Source organism: Balaenoptera musculus, chromosome 4 (assembly GCF_009873245.2).
Source record: "Balaenoptera musculus isolate JJ_BM4_2016_0621 chromosome 4, mBalMus1.pri.v3, whole genome shotgun sequence".
NCBI lineage: Eukaryota > Metazoa > Chordata > Mammalia > Artiodactyla > Balaenopteridae > Balaenoptera > Balaenoptera musculus.
In genome coordinates this window covers 92,284,199-92,306,111 of record NC_045788.1, presented here as the reverse complement: position 1 = coordinate 92,306,111, position 21,913 = coordinate 92,284,199, and the positions used below count along the sequence as shown (strand labels likewise).

Genomic DNA, 21,913 nt, shown 5'->3' with positions numbered 1-21,913 from the left:
TGTTAAGAAATATTCACAGCTAAGCTACTTCTCTGTTTGCTCCATTTTCATGTTGAACATATCTGAGTGTGTCTGCCATCAGGGGCTAGTTAGAGAGAAAGCAGTGACCTCTCAGGATAACAACTGTGCTACTTTTTCTCTGAGGACATTTATCCAGTTTGTTCCATAGGGGAAAAGAAGTGAAGTGAGGGAATATAGCCAGCAGATAAAATTGCCTGTGGAATAACTTTCTGATATCATTGTTCATGAAATATTTGGGCCAATAACCAATAATCTCCAGTGCTTAGTGATGGTACAATCTGCTTATGTTTAAGAGATGGTAGCTACTCAGGACGCTAAAGAAAGAGAACTCTCATTTATATCACCTGTATATCAGGCAGAGAAGCATAGATGGCAGAAGGATTAGGCAAAAGGCTGTGCTGCAGCTACATAATACCTCAATGATCAGCTGCGATTAAAAAGAAATTAAACAAAAGCATGTAACAGTTTAATTGAATTTCAGTGCATTTAATTGGATTTAAATACATTTTGGTTTTGGAAGGTAGGCTTTAACACTGGGCTTTAAGGCCTGTGTTGCTCTGAAAAGCTAAAATACCGTATGCTAACGTATATATATGGAAGCTAAAAAAAAAAAAAAAAGGTACTGATGAACCTAGTGGCAGGGCAGGAATAAAGACGTAGACATAGAAAATGGACTTGAGGACACGGAATGTAGGGGTGGGTAGGACATGGGATGCTGGGGCGAAGTGAGAGTAGCATCAACATATATACACTACCAAATGTAAAATAGTTAGCTAGTGGGAAGCAGCAACATAGCACAGGGAGATCAGCTCATTATTTTGCTACGACCTAGAGGGGTGGGATAGGGAGGGTGGGAGGGAGGCGCAAGAGGGAGGGGATATGGGAATATATGTATGCATATGGCTGATTCACATTGTTGTACAGCAGAAACTAACACAGTATCGTGAAGCAATTATACTCCAATAAAATCTATTAAAAAGAAAAAGCTAAAATAGCATTGCAAGTAAATCAAGATTTTACTCGAAATTACATGAAAACATAAAAATCTTATTTTTGTCCATTTATTCTAAATTGTTTGCTTTCAGAAAAGATTTGTTTCCTTTCCATAGATGACTAAAGGGAGTAGATAGAGAAGCACCAACCAGTACTTGCACATATTAGCGGAACAGACCTCTCCTCAGGCTTTTAGCCCGCAGATCTCTAGTTGCTGATGAAGCATCTACTAGTCCTCTGCCAATTCATGCACATATACATTCTTCATCCAGGCTTGCAAAGTCCATCATCATCCTTTAAAATCACTTCTTTTATCTTCTCGCTGGCAAGTTAACTGTCCAGCTAAGAAAAGCTTTAACTTGCCCTGAATTGAATTTTCTTCTAAATATAATTCAACCAAATATTCTGAGGAAACTCCACTTTTCTATGTGATAACACCTATTTTAATATTAATGAGAAACATGCTTCTTCTCTTCATTCATTCAACAGTAGTTTTTGAGGGCCTACAATGTGGCAGACACTGTGGATACACAGTGGCAACTCAAGTCATGGTCCCTACTCCAAAGATGCTTACAGCTTAGCAGGTGAAACAAGTATTAAAAACAATGCTGTAAACAGTCAACAAATTACAATTATAACATGTAAAACCAAGGAGAAGCACAGGATGCAGTAGCAAATCCCCACTGCCATAGGATAAAGTCCCAACTCTTAGCATGGCAAGCACAGTCCTTAGTTTGGCCTTAATTACTTGTATAGGTTTACCTTCCATGTGTTATAACCATTCATACCAGTTTACTCACCACTGTGAAACCTGCCAAGCTCTCTCACCTCTTTGCCTTTGCTTATGTGACAGAAGTTTTCCCAACATCTCCGCTTACCAAAGCCCTTCTCAACCATCAGGGGCCACAAACAGATACTGCCTCCATGCAAAGCCTTTATTACTGCTTTGAAAGTCAAGTTGGTTCTGTTCTCCATACTCCCATAAGTCTTCTCTTGTACCTCTGTCTGTAGCCCTTACTCTAGTTTTTCAGCAAATATTTCTTGAGTTCCTAATCTATCGCACGTTTGCCACTAGGTGCTGATTTCATGCTGCCGTGTAGTGTCATCACATAGTTGAGTGCATATTACCTCTACCTCAAATTGTAAATTGTAAGCTCATTATTCATCTCAGTATCTCCTGTCAGTGCTTGGAACATAGTAGTTGTACAATAAATGTTCTATTGAACTGGATTTTCCTCATTCAGATCATACTATGACAGTAAGATTTTTATAGAAATTACTTTCCATCTGGAAGATTTTACTTCCTTAGATGTATTTATACTCTGTTTTTAAAAAATGGTATCTGCTGACAGTGTACCTAATAATAAATCTTACTTAAAATTTCAACTGCATGAGAAACGGGATAGCATTTTTGAAAAATATCTAACCATTATAGTCAATTCACTCTGAAGAAACACTTAGACACCTAATGGTATTTTGGTTTATCACCTGCTGTCTAAATATACTTGATTTTCCCATGGTGTGCCTTATCAACTCTTTTTATAATATTTACCTAGTCATCATCTTTCTTTATTTTCTTCCAGAAGTGATTTAAGAATTTTTTTCTTAAGGTGATAGACCCCAGGTGAACACTTACACGCAGTCAAAACATCAATCATGTTAACTGCAAATAAATGCATAATCAATTAGATTGACCGTTCGCTTGTCCAAACTGATCTCAAAGCTGGCTTGAAAAGCTAGACTGATTATGCTACAGTTCAGTTATTTCAGTCACATAAATCACTTCTGAATTTCAAGTGCAGTTAGAGGATTTTTTTTTCCTTTCATCCATTTTTTTCTCAAAAAATATTTTGACTATCTTACTTTCTGGAGTTGCATTTCAAGCATATTTTCTGCTTCACAGATTTGGATTTGTCCTTAAACCCAAGTGGGGAAGTGACCAAGCAGATTGGCGATGCTCTGCCTGTGTCATGCACAATATCTGCTAGTAGGAACGCAACTGTGGTATGGATGAAAGTAAGTAATATTCCTTGGTAATATTCCACTGTTTGAACTGATTCCTTTTTAGGCTTCTCTTATATATTCATGGGTAATATGTTTATACACCCACACTCATACTCTGTTTCTCTATATATAATACAAATCATACCACAGTAAACTTTTAGAGGTACTCAGCATCACTATGGCATCCATAATTGATGCTCTGAAACTTAGTTTGGGGTATTAATTTAATTATGTGTATCTACTGAGTAATTATACACATACACACATGCACATGGATACACACACATATACAGTTATATACTTTAGGGATTAACAACTTTCAATGTGTTTTAATCCACAACATTATAAACTGTGTGTTTACAACAACCATGTGAAATATGTAGGGAAATGATTATTTCCCCACATTATTCAAAAGAAGTTGAGGCAAGAGAAATCAGAGAGCCACAGGTGACAGAGTGGAGACTTGAGCTCAGGCCTTACCCAGCATAAATACTGCACTCTAGTCACCTAACCTTCTGCCTTTCTGCTGAAACTGACCTTAAGTGTCTGAATGTGGGTTCCATGAATTAGTAGCTCCTTGAAGGCAGAGATCTCTTTTCACCCCTGAGCCATAGTAGAACACCTGGAACATACTAGGAGCTTTGTCTGTATTTCCTGAGTGCTTATATTCTTGTAATTGTCTGAAATGTAGGCCATTACCTGGGGACCCAAACATTGCTATTATCTTTTTAGAGTGAGAAAGTAGAATTGGTAATTGTGATTTGAGACAAGGTTATCACCAAAGGGAAAGGTTGTAACTATGTTCCCTCCACTCGAATCCTTGGCTAGTATATCTGAACACCCAACCCATTTATTACCAGAACATGGCATATAACAGAAGCACTTAACCAGTGATGTGTTGACAAAACACATACAAACCACTTAAAATAGGAGTTGGCAAGAATTATCTTTGTAAAAAAATTGTGGGAAATTTATTGCTAGAGTTTCTTCTTGATGAAAATGTTAATTATTTTCTATTGCTTTCTTATCTCTTTTCATGCCGGATCCTCTGTTACTTGTTATCTTACTCTTAAAGCTCAGTTTCTTATTTCACTTTCTTTTAAACACAACCTCATCACAACTTCTTATTTACTCAGATAGTTAAAATGCATATTTAACATGAAGTATTTGTAGTAGTTAATTGTCAAAGGGCTAGACAAGTTCTAGGCATATGAACACTCATAGTGTGTTTTACTACAGGACTGGAGAAACTAAGTTTACTTGGCTAAACCAGTTTCCACATCAGCTGCAGTCACTGCTGTTGATTAAATACCTCATGTCAGTAGTGCTGATCAATATTGCCTGGTCATTGGTTAGTTGATGGAAATGGAAAAAAATTCGTAGTTGAACAAATACCACATAATCTTAAGATTGTGTTTAGTTGTCTTCTTAGGAGCATTTCAATTTCTGGTAAATAACATTATTTTCTGTATATAAAATGATTTTCAGAATTAAATGTTGCATTTCCTTTGTTCATAGGAATTAAGATAGTAATCTGTTATTAAAGGTTTCTTTAAAAATCATTTTTGTCATAATTGCCATGGCTGTGTAATGGATCCCCTGTCTTGAAAACTGTCTCCTATAAAATGACTTTCAGGTATTTATATCCATCATTGATTATGTAGCACAAGTCTCCAATATCTGTCAATTCAAATTCATCTACATTTACTATAAGGAGTAGCTACTATCAACCGAGAATTCTCCTTAATGTAAACACATTATATTATTCATATAATTAAGTCCTCATAACAATTCAATATGGTAAGATTACTACCCCATTTTACAAATAAGGAAACCAAGTCTCAGAAGTTTATGAATTTGTTCCAAATTATAAATTCAGTAAATGGAAGAGTCTGAAGTAAAACTCTGATATGTCTAACTCTAAAAGTACAGAGGAAAAAGGAAATCTATTTTTGAAAGAATTTGAAGTTAAAAAAAGAAGCTTTCATTTTCATTAGACCCAGAAGTATAATTTTGGGCTTCATTATTATGTAATAAATACATGGAGAGTTATAATTGTGCCATGTGACGTAATTAACTTTTTATTTAATCAGGATAACATCAGGCTTCGATCTAGCCCATCATTTTCTAGTCTCCATTATCAAGATGCTGGAAACTATGTCTGTGAGACTGCTCTGCAAGAGGTTGAAGGACTAAAGAAAAGAGAGTCATTGACTCTGATTGTAGAAGGTAATAAAATACGTGAGCACCAATTTAAATTTTTCTTTGAGAATTTAATATCTCTTTCTTTTATGATCTCAGTTCAACATCTTATTTTAAGTGTAATGACATTTTAGGAAAACCTCAGATCAAAATGACAAAGAAAACTGATCCCAGTGGACTGTCTAAAACAATAATCTGCCACGTGGAAGGTTTTCCGAAGCCAGCTATACAGTGGACAATTACTGGCAGCGGAAGCGTCATAAACCAAGCAAGTATTTGTCTTCTTGTTATGTGCTGAACTTGGTCCAATGTGGCGTTTTATTTAGGTACCTAAACTGTAGGCTAGCTTGTTATCAACATGAAATTTGCAGTATATTTTCAGAAGAAGCTTTTGCTAACTTCTTAATTTTCCCAAAGGAAGACCATAACTCAAAGAGAAATTTAAAATCATAGGTCCATGGAGAATGGAAGAATCATTTTGTTGTGGTCAATATCTGTTTTTAAAAGGAAATAAAGTAAGTGTTGTTCCATGGTCATTAACTCCTGAAACTTGGGTGATTAAAGCACTAAGGTATATGCTTTCCTGCACCATGAACTTCCACATCTGAGTATAAGTGGCCTCACTTTTACTTTGCTTACTTATGCACATTGAGGGTTATTTCTTCTTGAAACTGGGCCCTGGGTTGTGGTGAAGAACATAGTATACTGTGAACATATGGTCTGATTTGTGTGTGCCAGGGCCAGAGTAAGGCTAGCTAAATATATAGTGTCTAGGTTGGTTCCTGCTGAACAAAAGTATTCATAAAGTATTCATAAAATAAACAGTAATATTTGTACCTTTGTCACACCATTTTAGTTTGTAGTAGTAAAGGGCTAAGAACTTATGAACACTACCATTAATTTTCTTTGACACACACACACACACAAAAAGATGAGAATATGGTCTATCACTAACAGTTCAGAGCTGTAATTCCATTAAATTGCCAGTCAGCTTGAGTTACTGACATACTTGTTAATTCCATTTTCTCTAAGACAGTCCCTCTTCTCAGTGCAGCCACCTAAAGACTCTTCAGGAATACCCAGATGTGCCATTTGATTGTTTGAATCTTCTGTGCTGCCTTCTTCCCAGCTTCAGACCCAGCTGAAATCTGAGAAGACATGCATAAACCAGAGTTTCAATATAAAGTTAAAATGTCCATTCTTTCTCTGTCTGGGGAAGTTGGGCTGCTGGTCCAGCTTATGCAATGTAGTTTTGCAGAGCAAGGTGAATTTTGGCTCTTTCACCTATGGGTGATGGATATAAATTTGCATAACTCAAGCATGGAAGGTCCCCAAAGGAGTGGACACAAGCAAATGCCTCCTGATTTGGTTAAGTGTGATGCGGACACACAAGCAAGAGAACATGCCTGAGGAGGACAAAAAGGCTCTTGATTTCAGAAAAAAGACCTGAATTGCTGACAATGTACACATCTATTTTTTGGCATAAAAAACGACTGTTTCTCTTCTATTCTTTTTTGCTCTCTAGTTCAATTTAGTAATAATTACAGCAAAAATAACTTTTGGTACTGGGTAATGCAAACAAAGAAAATAGAAAAATAAGCATCTGGTAAATATTTGATGAATAAAAAGATACAAAGATTTAAAAGGCCATCCTAGAAAAAAGCAAATGTATTGTAGAGATAAACATAATAAAAACAAAGACTCAGTGAGAAAGTTATGTGAAAAATACTAGTGGGAAGTAGAAAAAAAGCAGGTGCGCTTACTCTGAGGATAAAAATAATGCCATTCTTCACTGTCAAGGAGAAGGACTGATTCTGGCCCACTAGGTGATATGTTATTTTTCTTGTCCTAGGTTTGTGCTGATCTATCCATAATTCTTTATTTGTTCCCTCCTCAATCACATGGTGAATCTATTATTTTACAACTACTGTTACTTGTGCCCCAGGGGCTCCATGATGTCTCTAAGCATGAAGCTCTCTCCTGTTCTCAAGTCCTTTACGATGTAGTTGAGGAGAAAACACATAGAGAACAATACAGGATGTGATGTGTATAATATGTCTCAGAAAAGAATACAAGTACATGCTTGCTTTAGTGCAGTTGGACTTAGGAGTCATGTCCTGGGGAAGAGATTAAAGTGAATTTTCTCTTATGTTTGAAGGAATTAAATGGCAGTGATGATCCTCATTAATACCTCACAAAAACCAAATGAACTTACCAGTCACTGAAAAAATAACCTATCCTCTGTATTTAACTCAAGAAAATTGAGGAAAAAATAGTCTTTTTTTCCCATGAGAAAATCATGCATACATATGCACTTAAGATATCATGGCTTAAGATAAAGGGATTCAACCCTGTAGTGAAGAACAATGACATAGTTTACAAATAGAATTAAATTCATGTTTATTAGGAGAAAATTGGTGATGAGTTAATCTCTAACTAATTATTTTGAGACAGGTACTATCATGTCAAAATATTGACTAACCTGAGCATCTATTGAAAAAGAAGAGTTTAATTGATTTAATTATTAGAATTAATAATAGAAGCATAAACAGAAACCCAGGTATGGATTTGCTACTCTTTTTCCTCCATGCTGTGGTTATAAACCTGAACTGTCTCATCTATGACCTTACATGTACCCTTGAACGCCAGATAACACGACAGAACACCACACCTATCCCATTTCATTCAACATTACTCTTTCCCATGTTTTTAATTCATTTCCATTTCTAAATCCATTTTCCTTTTCTTTTTCCAGACAGAGGAATCTCCTTATATCAATGGCAGGTATTATAGTAAAATTATCATTTCCCCTGAAGAGAATGTTACATTAACTTGCACAGCAGAAAACCAGCTGGAGAGAACAGTAAACTCCTTGAATGTCTCTGCTAGTGAGTATTTCATTTCTGGCATTAAAAATGTAAGAAAATTTGAAGTTATTCTTCATTAGTTTAAAATCTTCAATTCCATCTTCCTGTGCTGCATTATGGTAAGTTTTATTTATTTATTTTGCATTTAGTATCATCATCATAAGGTTCTTTTTTTTTTTTTTCTGGTGTCCATTCTTGTACAATCCTTGTCTTGACAGTTAAATCATTTCATGTTTTACGGGTCAGAGACTTTATCTTGTACAGGAATATTTCCAAGATCAACAGAGGATAAGGACTAAGTTGCTCTTACTTAATCCATGTTTTGTGTTCAGAGTACAGATAATTCAAAGATTATCTGAAAACATTTCTGTAACAATTTTAATTTTGGTAAATTTTTAATTCCCCTTAATCTATTATTTTGCACTTCAATTCTTTGTAGTATTTATCCTATTCTTATTTTGCACAGGGATGCCACATGCTTAAAGTCATTCAGCAAGTTGGTAGTAAAACTGATATCAGAATTCCTGAAATCTAGTTTCAAAAATTGATGCTTTTGAATATCATAGTTGAATCATAGGTTACAAAAACAAACAAATGAGATTATCTCAGAGAAAGTGAAAAAAAAATCTGTCAATGCTGAAATCAAGGTAATGGATACATACCAGTAGCAGCTTCTTTATTTAATTTGAAATTATCTCTCATCTTCAACTCTGTAATTCTTTTTTTTGCCATGTCAGTCTTAAATCAGGGCTGGCTTAGAATGAGGCTCAGTTCTGTACAAGATGCTAACTGACCCTCCAAACCTTCATTCTTCAGTCAGTTGGAATCCTGTATGTGACATTAGCAGGATAGAGATATACTGGCTAGGAATTAGCTGGAGCTAGGAGAAAATAATTATCTAAAGATAATGGTCCTTAACAGAATATGACTGGAATTTAAAAGCCTTTTGGATTGACAGGAGAAAAGAACCAAACGAATATAACTCTAAAATAGGAGCACTGACTTCTCTGAATTCAATTCAGTGAGTATTGATTTGTCCTACCTAAAAAGAGAACTTATCCTTTCTTCCTGAACACAAGTCTCTCTTTTTATTCTAACCCACTGAATAGTGGTTTTCTAGACCTTGCAGTGGTTTGATCAACATCTAATACCGTCATTTTCAAATTCAATGAGCACCTCCTGAAATTCCAATATAGTATGTATGAGGAGGGGTCTAGGAATCTGCATTTTAACAAACATCACTGGAAGTTCTGATGCAAGCCCATGTGCATAGAAGAATATTTATTTAGTCTAATATTAGATGATAATCCACCACAGTGACAATCCTTAAAATGGGCCAGGAGCACGGCACTATCAGAGTCATTTGGAGGGCTTTTACAAGCATCACATATATTGCCCCTTCACCTCTGAGACATCCCAGTTTTAACCTCCACCCCTACCACTTTGAGAATGTCTCTAGTGGCAAATCCCTGACGCTAGAGGATGAAAATGAATTCTCCTCCATTGAGGCCAGAAAATTTGAAAAAAGTTGAGAAACACTACATTGAAGATTTCATATACTGCAACTTGTTTCTCTTAAAAAAGATGTCCTATTAAAAGGTGGTAGATAGTGGGGAAATTAACATGGATTTCAGATCAGTACTATAGCTTGTCAGTTGTGAAGTTATCTATGGTAGATTAATACCTTAGCAGTTTTAACTACTCTACTTTCTTTAAAACAAGATGAATTTTTTTGTAGGGAAGTTCACACTCTATTAAATGTAAATTTTTTTCTACCCTTAGCTGTAGAATAGATATTTTATCTTTGAGTATTTTTACATCATACTATAATGGTAAAGGTGACTTTCATATATCAACAAATTTTGTTTTTAATTTCATATTAACATTTTTCATTTCAGTAAGTATTCCAGAACACGATGAGGCAGACGAGATAAGTGGTAGGTACTATGCTGCCGACTCTTCTTCCTTGACTATCCGCTCAAGATTTATGAAGTGTCATTGTCTAAGTAATTTTCTTAGCTGTCACAATTTTGCCTTGAATTGAAATAGCAAATGAGACAAGAGAGTAAGAATACTAAAATTTTAATCCTTTAAAAGCACAAGTTTGCATGTTACTTTTAGTAGTGAGCCTCAGTCATTTTTAATAAGAAATAATAACTAGATTGACTTATTTTCACAATGGCTTGGCATTGTCTGTAATTGCATGGGCTTTTCTTTTTTGTTGTAGATGAAAACAAAGAAAAGGTGAATGACCAGGCAAAACTAATTGTGGGAATCGTTGTTGGTCTCCTCCTCGCTGCCCTAGTTGCTGGTGTCGTCTATTGGCTGTACATGAAGAAATCAAAGTAAGTTGTAGAAAAAAGATCTTCATTGTTCATTGACTTTCACTGGGAGAAAATACAGTGTGTTCGTTATGCTCATTTCAGCTGGGCCTGTAATTTCTATAATAGGAAAGACATATCCCCGAAATCAGACTGATCATGTTTTGTCTTCAGCTCACTGTGACTATATTACCAAGACTGGGGACATGGCTTGGAGTGATTTCACCTGTGTCCCCTTATTTTTCTCAGTCAGTAGTCTGAATTCAATTATTTGATTTTTTTTTCAATGGTTAGGTAGATTTTTAAAAGGCACGTAGTGCCTAAATGTCAGCCATTCTAAACAGTTTGGCTGAGATTGCTGGAGATTAAGTAAAAGCGGTTAGTACATCTTGCAGGGATAGCCGAGTGTCTTTGCAATGACAGGTCTGGCCAGCAGTGCAAGTGTTGGTAGGGAAAGCCATCTTGTTGTCACTACTTCTCTATTCTAGTTAGGTCACTTTGTTCCATAGAAGAATCTAATTCAGGGAAAAAGTCATCATTGTGTTGTCTTGAGTTTTAAAACAATGATTAGACAAAGTACCAAGATTACTTTAAAAATGATTTAAAAAAAAAAAATGATTTAGATGATGTTTAAAGATTATTAGAGTCATGAAATAATACATATGGTATCAACCTCACAAATCATCTAACAGTGGTTTATAATGAAAATCCAGTTGACCAACGAAGATTCTTAACATACACACATGCCTAGTACTCCTCATTGCCCCAGCTCTGACTCTAGGTTCAGATGCAACTGGTCAGAGATGCAATTCTAGCACTGCATTTTTTAAAAGCTCCATTGGTGATTATGTGGTGTACCCCTGGTTTCAAACATGGGTTTCAAACTCCTGTATATAATAAATGAGGAAATTGAATTTTGCAAGGGGATATGTATAGCTAGTGGCAACTTTAGACTTTATTTTATATTTTCTTGATGTCTTGATATAATCCCTTTCAACAACTCAGCTAAGTTAACTTAAAAGAAAATCAAAAGAAAAAACAGACTCAATCAGATCCAAGATCTCACCCTATAAAGATACAAATATCAGTGAAGTAATATTTGAATGGAGCTGCCATCAAAGGGAGGCAGTGGCTCAGAATTTTTAAGGTCACGTAATGTGAGCATGTACTGAGTTCTATTTCGTTCTCACAATCCATCTCTGAAGTAGGTACTCTTATTATACATATTTTACATTGGAAAAAACTAAGGCAAAGAATGGTTAAATGACTTGCTTGAGATTACACAGTTGTAAGGGACAGAATTATATTTGATTTAAGGCAGTGATGTTTTAGAATCTTTGTGCTTAATTACTAGTTCTTATTTTCTCTCGTTATGCCTTACTTTTTCTCTTTTTCAGTCACATAAGGCAGAAACACATTGCTGTTGTGTGTTGTAGTTGATATACATGTCCAGTCACACTAGGGCACAGTCAGTTCTAATCTTGGCACTACAGTCCTCAATCTTGAACAGCCTGAACTATCACTTGATAACAAATGTGGGTTTTTTCTCAGCGAAAATTTTACCTACAAACACTTCATGTTGCTTTGTGTCCATGATTTCCATGGAAAATTTAGAAGATTGCCTGTACTACGTAAAAGAAACGAAGTGCAAACAGTTGCCCAGAGGTGGTATCTATCTTATAGAAATTCTCCTTCTGTGTGTGTGTTTCCTGACTATCAAAATCTTATCCTACCTTTATAATCCACAGTGAGGTGCTCACAAATCTAACAGCTTGGCCTCTAGGGTATCTTGGTTTTATTTATTTCGGGTTTCTGACGCACTCCAAAGTAATTTTATTTCTTAAAAGAATGAAAGTAAAATTTCTCTGTATCCTGGAATTGAGCTGAAAAATAAACAGCAGTCCTCTACATTCTGTTCAAATGAATGTTAAATTCTTGGAGCTCCCCCAGCGTCCTTAATCATCCTATTCTGATTGCCAATGTCTCATCATACCCTGTTTGTCCTTCTATGAATAGAAAAAGATTGTGTGTGTGTGTGGTTTTTTGTTTTTTTAGTTATGTCATTTGTTATTACCATACGGTAACCCAAAATTAAAATCATGGGTAAAAAAATGCTGGACATTTAGCTTCATAGTGTCTTTAGGTTAAGGGTTAAGACTTCAAGCCTTTCCTTTAAAGTACTTCATTAAATTAAGTGCTTATTTTACCATCTGACATGAGCATTTGTCTAAATAACTGTTATTTAATTGAAAAGTGCACTAACTTTTCTAGTGTCAGTATTATTGGTAATCAAAATAATAAATTGCAATTCTTACCCCAAGCATCAAAGTGTTTTTATTAAGAATTTGCAGAACTTTTCAGATTTGCTAAGTTCTTCACATTCCTAACTAGTTATTCTTTCTACTGCCCTCTGAGATAAGCAAGAATTTTTGCTATATGAGTTATTGTTAACACCTGTGTCCAGAATAAGTGCAGATTCATAATAAGAGCTTTCGGGTTAAGAATTGCTAAGTCTATTTTTGGATCTACTATACTCTCTTTGTTTTCTTCTAGATAACTTCACCTTTATAAATCAATATGAGAGTTTCATTTCTGTGTTAGCTTAATTCATCACCATTTTACATGGATATGAGAGATTTTTAATAAAGATATGGTCCATACTTTTTCCGCAGATACCTAAAGAAATATACCCTTGTGTTTACCATCCTGCAAAATAATACCATCAACAATCTTAGTGAGTCACCCATTATTGCAAACAACTTTGGGCCACAATTATATTAGTTCTTTGCACTGGCAATTTAAAAAGTCAGTGGAGAGAGAAATGAGGGAAACAATCTTTTATGCCCAAGTAGAATTTAAGAATACGTTTGTTAACATACCTAGTGGCTACTCAAATAACATACACTCCCCATTCCATTAATATGAGATACATATTTTTATATCTATTTTAAATATGGAAAGGATATGCTTAGTTGTGCTTGACACTGTGATATGGTATATTCATTGCAGAATAAGGGCTCATGATTCCTCTGCTGTTTTGATTCATATAACTTCTCACTGGAGTTTTTTTTTTTTAATTTGAGATATTTTGATAGTGAGAATGGATGACTCCAATCATTTCCTGTGTATGTAGAGTATTAACTGACAGTTGCAGGCAAAAGGTATTAATTGACTAAACCCAGTTCGTATCTAGTTGTTTAACAGATAGGAAACATTAAAGACCTAGAGATAATTCAATGACTTTTTAAATTATTTACTCCCTTTCTCTCCATCCTGTTCTCTGAACATTGTTTTTATATCTGCAGGAAGTTGAGTGTTACTATTTGAGTTCGAAATTCTCTCCTGCATATCTTATATTACAAGAACTAATGAAAAATTAAAAGAGTCAAAGATAAAGGAAAAATGTAAGGTAACATGATGTAGCCACAAACTTATTCAGAACTGTATTAAAACCATAATTTCCAGGTTGGTTGCATTTAAGAGACCCTTGACCACCATACTTCTTATCACTAAACTGGAAGTAAGCATTAACCAGACATTTGTAGTCTCAAAATACACATTGTGTGAATACTGGAAGTTGTGAATACTGGAAGTTTACCAAGAGATTTATCTTTTGCAACTGTGGAACTCATGACTATTTTCATGAAGTTTTGGTACAATATGTAGGCAATATGGAAGTCTAAAAATCACAAATACCTTTATCAGTTTTGCCTTTTATAATGCTTTACTATTCTACTACTGTCTTAGGAAAAAAAAAAAAGACGGTCCTAAATTGGCAAAAGACTAGAGAAGACTGCCTATAACCCCCAAACTTCAAGAAATACTGTTAAATTAAGGCTTTCTAAAACCCTTATTTGTATCTCTTAATGTATGGAACAGGATCTTGCAAGAAAGTTGATTTTAACTGAATTCTATTTCCAATCAATACTCTGTCTAAAATCAAATATACGTTCCCATGAGGGAACTTATTCAGACTCCCTGCTGAATAAGTTGAAAATATAGTGCTGAAGGACCATTTATAGCACATTTTGAGTGACTTTCCTCATTTATTACTATGTAAGCATCTTTTGCTCTTTTTGTACTTTTACTCAAATCCTCAAAATTTAATGAGGTAACCATATTTCATAGTATCTAAGGCTCAGTGAGTGTAATCTGGCTAAGATAACACATGCAATATCTTATTCCATATCCCATATAAACTTTCAAATATATTTTGCTGCCTCACCAGGACTTCTTTGGAATTAAAACTTCGTCTCTGACTTTGATTGCCTGCTGGCATTTAATATAGTGCTAGGGGTGGAAGGGTGTGCTCTCAAGTGCAGGGCTGATGTGGCCTCTCACCTTGTATTAGACATCAAGCTAATCCAAGTTTTTGTTTCTTTTTCCTTCCCTACCCATAGCCTGGCAGGCAGCCAAAAGAAGAAAGAAAAGAAAATGCCCCATTATTCTATCAAAGCATAAATAACAGGGGAGACTAGAGGGGAAATAAGATAATGTGGAAATGCTGGAGTCCCCCTTTAGTCAATCACAAGGTCATTGGCCACTCAAAGGGCAGAAGCATTCATGTCCCTGCCCTCTCCTACTACATGTGAACTGAAACATTTCCAGAGGAAAGAGATAGCATCAAAACATAATGTTTTCAGTTTTTATCTCTTCTAGCTGTCTGTATGTATGCATTTCACTTTATTTTTTTTATTTCATGTGTTTGGTTTAATTATTGTTTCAAAGGTGAAGGGAAATCCTGTTCCTCAAGCATCTGCCTCTGCCCAGGCTGTGTTAGCACATTACCCACCTAAAGGAAACACTTTGAACGATGATGCTGAATACATGCCAGTGGCATCCTGCTTTCATGCATATTCAGTACTGTTACATTTATTTTGATCTACTGATATTTTACATAATGGTGGTTCCCATATTTACTATTGCCCAAGTGAAAGGCCATTTTCTATTTTTCACTGAGGACATTAGGAAATCTATTTTAATGGAGAGTTTCTTTGGAGAGTCTTAGAAATGCTTAAGGATATCAAATTGAAACTTGTAATAAGTCCAACTATTTATTCTTCTTTGTTTCCTTCTTCAAACCCAGAAATTGCTGACAACTGTCTTTCTAAGATGCAGTGGTTAGAGCTCTCCTCTCCTCCTCTAGCTCTTTATTAAGCTTGGCCCAGGAGGAAACTTACTTTGCTGAGAGCTGTGACCAGGGAAGAAAGAAAAATAACTATTCTCATGGGTATGACCCTAATTACCTGCACAGGTATCAACGGCCGGTTTGCTGAAAGTGGCAATTCCACACCGCCAGGGTCCCAGTCTTAAATACCCATAGTCCTGGTGCCCTTCTGTGCTGTGTCCCAGGCATGCTATAAATTAGAAATCACAGAAAATGCCCCTCTAAACAAGGAAGTGATAATAATTCCTCATGTTACCTCTGAGTTTTCAAATTTGTTATACATATGCCTACATTTGGGAAACCTAGAGTCTTATGAACCCTTTCATGTGTGAATTATTTTATATGGGTATTGTTTTTATTTCCAAATATACATTTCTGTTATAACACTTTATGTATCTTTTCAAATGACACCACATCCCAAGATTGTGATGTACTGGTTATGTCTGCAACTCCTATCCTCCTTCACTTTTCCTATCTCCTTCATCCCCCTCTAACCTATTTGTTAGTTGAGATATAATTGACGTATAACAATGTATAAATCTAAGGTGTACCACATGTTGATTTGATACATTTATATATTGCAATATGATTTCTACTGTAGCATTAGTAATACCTCCATCCAGTCTCTTAGCAACTCTGAAGCATTAAAATAAAGGCACACTTAGAAGACACCACTAGATTAGTTCCCTACTTCCTTTCAAGGAGATCGAGAAACAAGTTTATGGTACTTGGGAAAATCTCACAGAAAAGTTTAAGAATCTTGTAAAAAGTTATTTAAAAGCAACTTGAACCCTTAATAGCCCTGCACTTACAGAAATAACACAGAAGAGGTGTTGAGAGTGAGGACTGAACTCCCTTCGGCCACTCAGTAGCTATGTGGCCTGGGCAGCTGTCCATTACTCACCATCAGTTTTGTGAGTCGCTGTCACCTGCTGGGGGCTTTCACATACACTATACATTTATCCTCATACCAGCCCTGTGAGTAGATCCTATTGTCCCCTATTTACAGAAGAGCAAGCATCTTTAGAGGAGGGACTTGTCCAGGGACTTGCAGCTAAGACTTGACACATGAGGATGAGAGCCCAGACTCACTGACCCCAAGGCCAAGACTCTTCTCTCTGCCTCACTAATTAGAGAGTCTTCCAATATTAATTTATTGTGATTCTATTATTTAAATTTTATCTCATTTTAAAGTTATAAAAAAGCTGACTGATTGAGAACATTTAAGACAAATAACTGTAACAATTTTTATTTTAACTCAAGTGCTCGTTCTTTATAAATGCCTTAACCTCATCCCTCAAATCAGTTGACTGAAAAAAAAATATTGACTGAAAATATTGCTAAAGGGAATGGTTTAAATAAATATTTGCTCTCTTCCAGTAGTAGATGGAAATCTAACCTGCTTTCAAATCTCTGAAATTTCCCCAAATTAAAAAGGACACTTCCATAAAATTATATTTATTTTTACCACATCAATCTCAAAACTGAGCCCAAAAGTAATCAGAATAATTTTTAGAGGCTTTTCCCTGCAAGAGAGAGTAGACTCTCAGTAACAAAAATGGAGAAATTCGTTAAAAATTCCAAGTAAATCTTATATACATAGACTCAGTGAATACCCCTTCCCCCGGCAGCAACACTATTTTTATTTCTATTTAGTACATTTCACAGTGGTTAACACTTAGCTTATTTGTATAACTGTGTAACTTGGCACATGGCTGGGGAGCCAGACTGCTGGAGCTTGAATCCTGGTTTTGCTACTTGCTAGCACTATGACCACAAGCAAGTTTATTAGTCTCAATGTAAAATAGAGATATCCTAAGGCTAAAATAATTTAATACCTATGCAGCACTTAGAACAGTGCCTGGCACGTTAAGGCATTATAAGAGTGTTAGCAGTTATGATTTTGGAGAGTGAGATAAAGAAAAGAAGGGATATTTTTTTTCCTTTTGTTTTGTAACTTTAAAATAAGAAAACTATCAGTTTGAAGTTACTCAGCTCTTATTCTACAAATATATTCTACAAATATGTTTCATGTTGCCCTTAACAAACCCTTTTTTGTAATGTCAAACTGAGAGCAGTGATTCTTAGCCTGATTTTACCTGACAGATATGCTGAAAGATATTATGATTTGCCCTGAATACCACAACTTCCTTCGAGGGAATTCTAGTCACTCCCTTCCTCTGAATACCTCCTTCTTTTATTTGAAAGAATTTGGTAAAATCACAGAAACTACTTTTCATCCCTAGACAAATACTAAATCCACCTAGAAAGTAAATAGTATTGGAAATGGAAAAGATATCCAGATTCTCATTGTACTTTTTGCCTGGTTCTTTCAATCCCTGGCCATAAGGATCATGCTTTAGCTTTTCGCTGTATAATGTTTTTATATTAAGGTAAAACTTGCTTACATTAAATATGCAATTAAATCTGTTTTGATAAATTTATACACCTTTGTAACCATTACTCCAATCATGATATAGAGCATCCCATCACCTCAGAAAGTTCCCTTGGAATTCCTTCCTGTCCAGCCCTGCCATCCTTTTTCCCTTAGGCAACCGCTATGCTGATTGTTATCACCAGAGATTACGGTTTCTTAATCTGGAACCTCATATAAGTGGAACTAAACAGAATGTACTCGTATCTGGCTTCTTTCTTTAACACAGTGTTTCTGAGATATAAATACATGTATTAATGATTTAATTGTTTAGAATTGCTGAGTAGTGGTCCGTTGTTAGAATATATCACATTATTTTAATCCATTCTCTTACCTATGGACACTTGGATAGTTTCCAGCCAGTATGGGCTGTCATGAATAATATGGCTAAAACCAACTTTCTATACAAGCATTTTTCGTGGGCATATGTTTTCATTCTCTTGGGCAAATACCTAGAAATGGAACTGCTAGGTTGTAGGGTAGATACTTGTTCGTGAGAAATTGCCAAACAGCTTTCTCAAAGTAGTTGTCCTATTTGCAGCCCCACCAGCAATATATAAAGTTTCAGTTCTTTTACATCTTTGCATAAATTTGGTGGTGTTGTTCTGTTTAATTTTAGCCATTCTAGGAGGTGTGAAGTGATATCTAATTTTGGTGTTAACTTGCATTTCCCTGAGGCCTAATGATTTTAAGCTCCATGTACTTATTGGTTAGCTTCTTTTGTACAGCGACTATTCAAATCTTTTGCCTATGATTTCATTGTTATTTGTCTTATGTAATTGCTCTGTAAGGGTTCTTTACATATTCTATATCAAAAACCTTTGTTATATATTGTAAATATGTTGTTGAAGTCTGTGGCTTGATTATTTCTTTTCTTAATGCTGTCTTTTGACGAGCAGAAGTTTTTAATTTTGATGAATAACAACTTACCAATTTTTTCCTATTATATTTACTGCTTTTCGTGTCCACTCTACAAAATCTTTGCTTATTCCCAAGTGGCAAAGATATTTTTCTATGTCTTTTTCTAGAAATTGTATAGTTTTACATTTGAGTATATATCTGCTGTTTTGTGTGTGGTGCAAGATAAAGTTAGTTTATTTGCTTGTTTTATGCTATATATATATATATATATAGCATATACATATCAAGTCATTCTAGCACCATTGGTTAAAAAGACTTCCTTTTGGCCTTGGCACATTTGTCATCCTCATCTTCCTCATCATCATCATAATAGTCCTTCAACTTTGATGTTTTGCTTGTGTTAGTAATTTTATATCTTTGTGTTTCCATATAAACTTGAGCAACTTGTTACTTTCTACACCCCACCCCCCAATTTTTAAAGCTTTGTGGGACTATGGTTGCTTTGAATTTCTAGATAAGTTTGGGTATATTTAACATCTTAAAAATATTTAGTCTTCCAAACCATGACCATCCTATATATCTCCATTTACTTAAATATTTTCCATTTTTTCTTAGCAATATTTTATAAATTTTAATGTAGACATTTGATGTCTTATAAAGTTCATTCTTACGTTTTATGTACTTTGCAGCTATTATAAATGCAATGATTCTGTGAGTTTTATTTTCCATTTTTATATTAGTATATAGAAATATAATTAATTTTTGCTGTTGAAATGCATACAACCATCTTCCTAAATTCACTTGTTCTGTTAGTTGTTCTGTGATTAAGATTTCTATGTAAACAATCATTTTATCTGCAAATAGAAACAATGTTACTTCTTTTCTTCCATTTCATATGCTTTTTATTTATTTATTTTTTTGCCCTCATAGAGACTTTCAATACAATGTTGAATAGAAATGTGGAGAGCAGACATCTTTACATATTCTCAATCTTAGAGATTGAGAATTGTCTCAATCTTAGAATTGTTCAATATTTGCCATTATGTATGATATTAGCTGTACGTTTTTCATATTTGCCTGCTCAGAGTTAGTTAAGGGTAGTGTCCTCCAGACTGCCATGTCTGCCCAAGACTTCTGACTCCAGCTGCAAGGAGTTAGGGTCCAAATACATAGTTAGAGAGAAGAGTTCACATAAGGCTAACCTCATTTCTGCTATCAACTCAAGTTTGGGGTTTTGCAAAACCACCGTCAGTTTTGATAATTTGCTAGAATACTCACAGAACTCATGGTTATATTCATTACAAGTAAAGGATACATTAAAATTGGCTAAGAGAAGAGAAATGCAGGGCAGAGTCTGGGAGGATTCTAAATGTGAAGTGTCCTTTGTCCTCAGGGACCTGTTACTCTTCTGGCCTCAATGAGTGGCAAAAGCATGGAGTACTGCTGATCTGAGAAGCTCACCTGAACTTTGGTGTCCACAGTTTTTGTTGAGACTTCATTACATAGGCATGATTGATTGATTAATTATCCATGTGGTTGAACTCAATCTCCAGCCTCTCACTTCCCCAGATGTCAGGCTGATACCAAATGGCCCAAAGCCCCCACCCTAAACCATATGATTGTTCTTTCAGGTGTGGCTAGTCTCCACCCCAAGATGATTGGGTGTTGATGGCCCTGCCCTGAGACATCTCCTCAGCATAAACTATCAGGTGTGATCCAAGAAACCCACCACAAATAAGGAAGCCACTCCTATCACTCAGAAAATTCTAACTATTTAGAGATTATCTCCCAGGAACTGAGCATGAAGGCCAGACCTCTCTTTGGGCAAGGCCAAATTCCCTCCTACACAATGTCCTTTAACAGGTTGAAGAAATTTTTTAATATTCTTAGATTACTAAGAGTTTCTATCGCACATCATTGTTGAATTTTCTCAAATGCCATTTCTACATCTACATCTATATTATATTCTATCTATATCTACATTATTTCTAAAAATAATCATATTGTTTTCTCATATTTTTTATTCTGATACAATGGTAAGTTACACTGATTGATGATTGAATGTTAAGCCAATCTTGCATTCCTGGAAAAATCCCACTCTATTATGATGTATCATAATTTATATATATATATTGATGGATACTATTTGCCAATGTTTCATTAAGGATTTTTTTGTCTACATTCATGAGGAATATTGTTCTGTAATTTTCTTAATTTACGTTTTGTTCCTTTATCATACATCGTGTTCAGTCTTTTTAGGGAGCTTTCAATTTTCTTGATGATTTCAAATAACTAACTTTTTGCTTTGTTTTTGTTTCTATTGCTTATTTTCAATTTAATTTTTTTTTGCTCTTGTCATTACTATTTTCTTTCTTCTAGTTATTTAGAGTTTGACTTGCTCTTCTTTGTCTAATTTCATGAAGTAAGTTAAAAATTTAGATCACTGATGTTAGCATTTCTTCTTTTATAACTTAAGCTTTTAAACTTTTAATCTCCCTCTCAAGAATGGGTTAGCTGCAATCCACAAATTTCAGTATGTTGTATTTTCATATTTATTCAAAATATTTTTATATTCCTCTTGTGGTTTCTACTTTGGAGCCATGTAACTAGAACTCTATGAACTTGCAAACATTTCTCATCTAATTCCGTTTTGTTAAGACAGCCTAGTCTGTATGCTTTTAGTCTTGAATGCATTGAGTTTTTGTTTTTTTTTTTTTTTTGGCCTAGCATGCAGGCATGCAGTATTTCCAGGTGAATGCTACTCAACACTTGAAAAAACTTATATGGTGGCTGATGGGTAGAGTGTTCTGTAGTATATTATGTTAAAGTAGATAATAGTTTGTTTAAATCTTCTTATTCTTACAGATTTTTTTCAAATTATATGAAATCACTTCACATATAATGCATTGATAAGAAGGTTACAAGCATACACTTCCAGTACTAGAGCTAGCCCAGTACTAGTTACTTCATTATGATCATGCTTACTGAATTTTAGTCCATTTACCCTATCAGCTACTGAGAAAGATCTGTTAAATTCTCTAAG

The 21,913-nt window shown here is 35.0% G+C and overlaps 1 protein-coding gene across 3 annotated transcripts in view; it reads left to right on the top strand.

Moving 5' to 3' along the window:
* ALCAM (activated leukocyte cell adhesion molecule) overlaps positions 1-21,913 on the top strand; it is a 200,648-nt gene that overhangs the window by 162,622 nt on the left and 16,113 nt on the right. For 2 of the 3 annotated variants that reach the window (XM_036850389.1, XM_036850392.1), the window contains exons 9-14: positions 2,918-3,030; positions 5,112-5,247; positions 5,355-5,488; positions 7,976-8,108; positions 9,986-10,024; positions 10,315-10,432. In XM_036850389.1, the coding sequence (XP_036706284.1) occupies positions 2,918-3,030; positions 5,112-5,247; positions 5,355-5,488; positions 7,976-8,108; positions 9,986-10,024; positions 10,315-10,432 (673 nt within the window). The remainder of the gene's footprint in view (positions 1-2,917; positions 3,031-5,111; positions 5,248-5,354; positions 5,489-7,975; positions 8,109-9,985; positions 10,025-10,314; positions 10,433-21,913) is intronic. The other variant, XM_036850390.1, reaches the window with a different exon arrangement.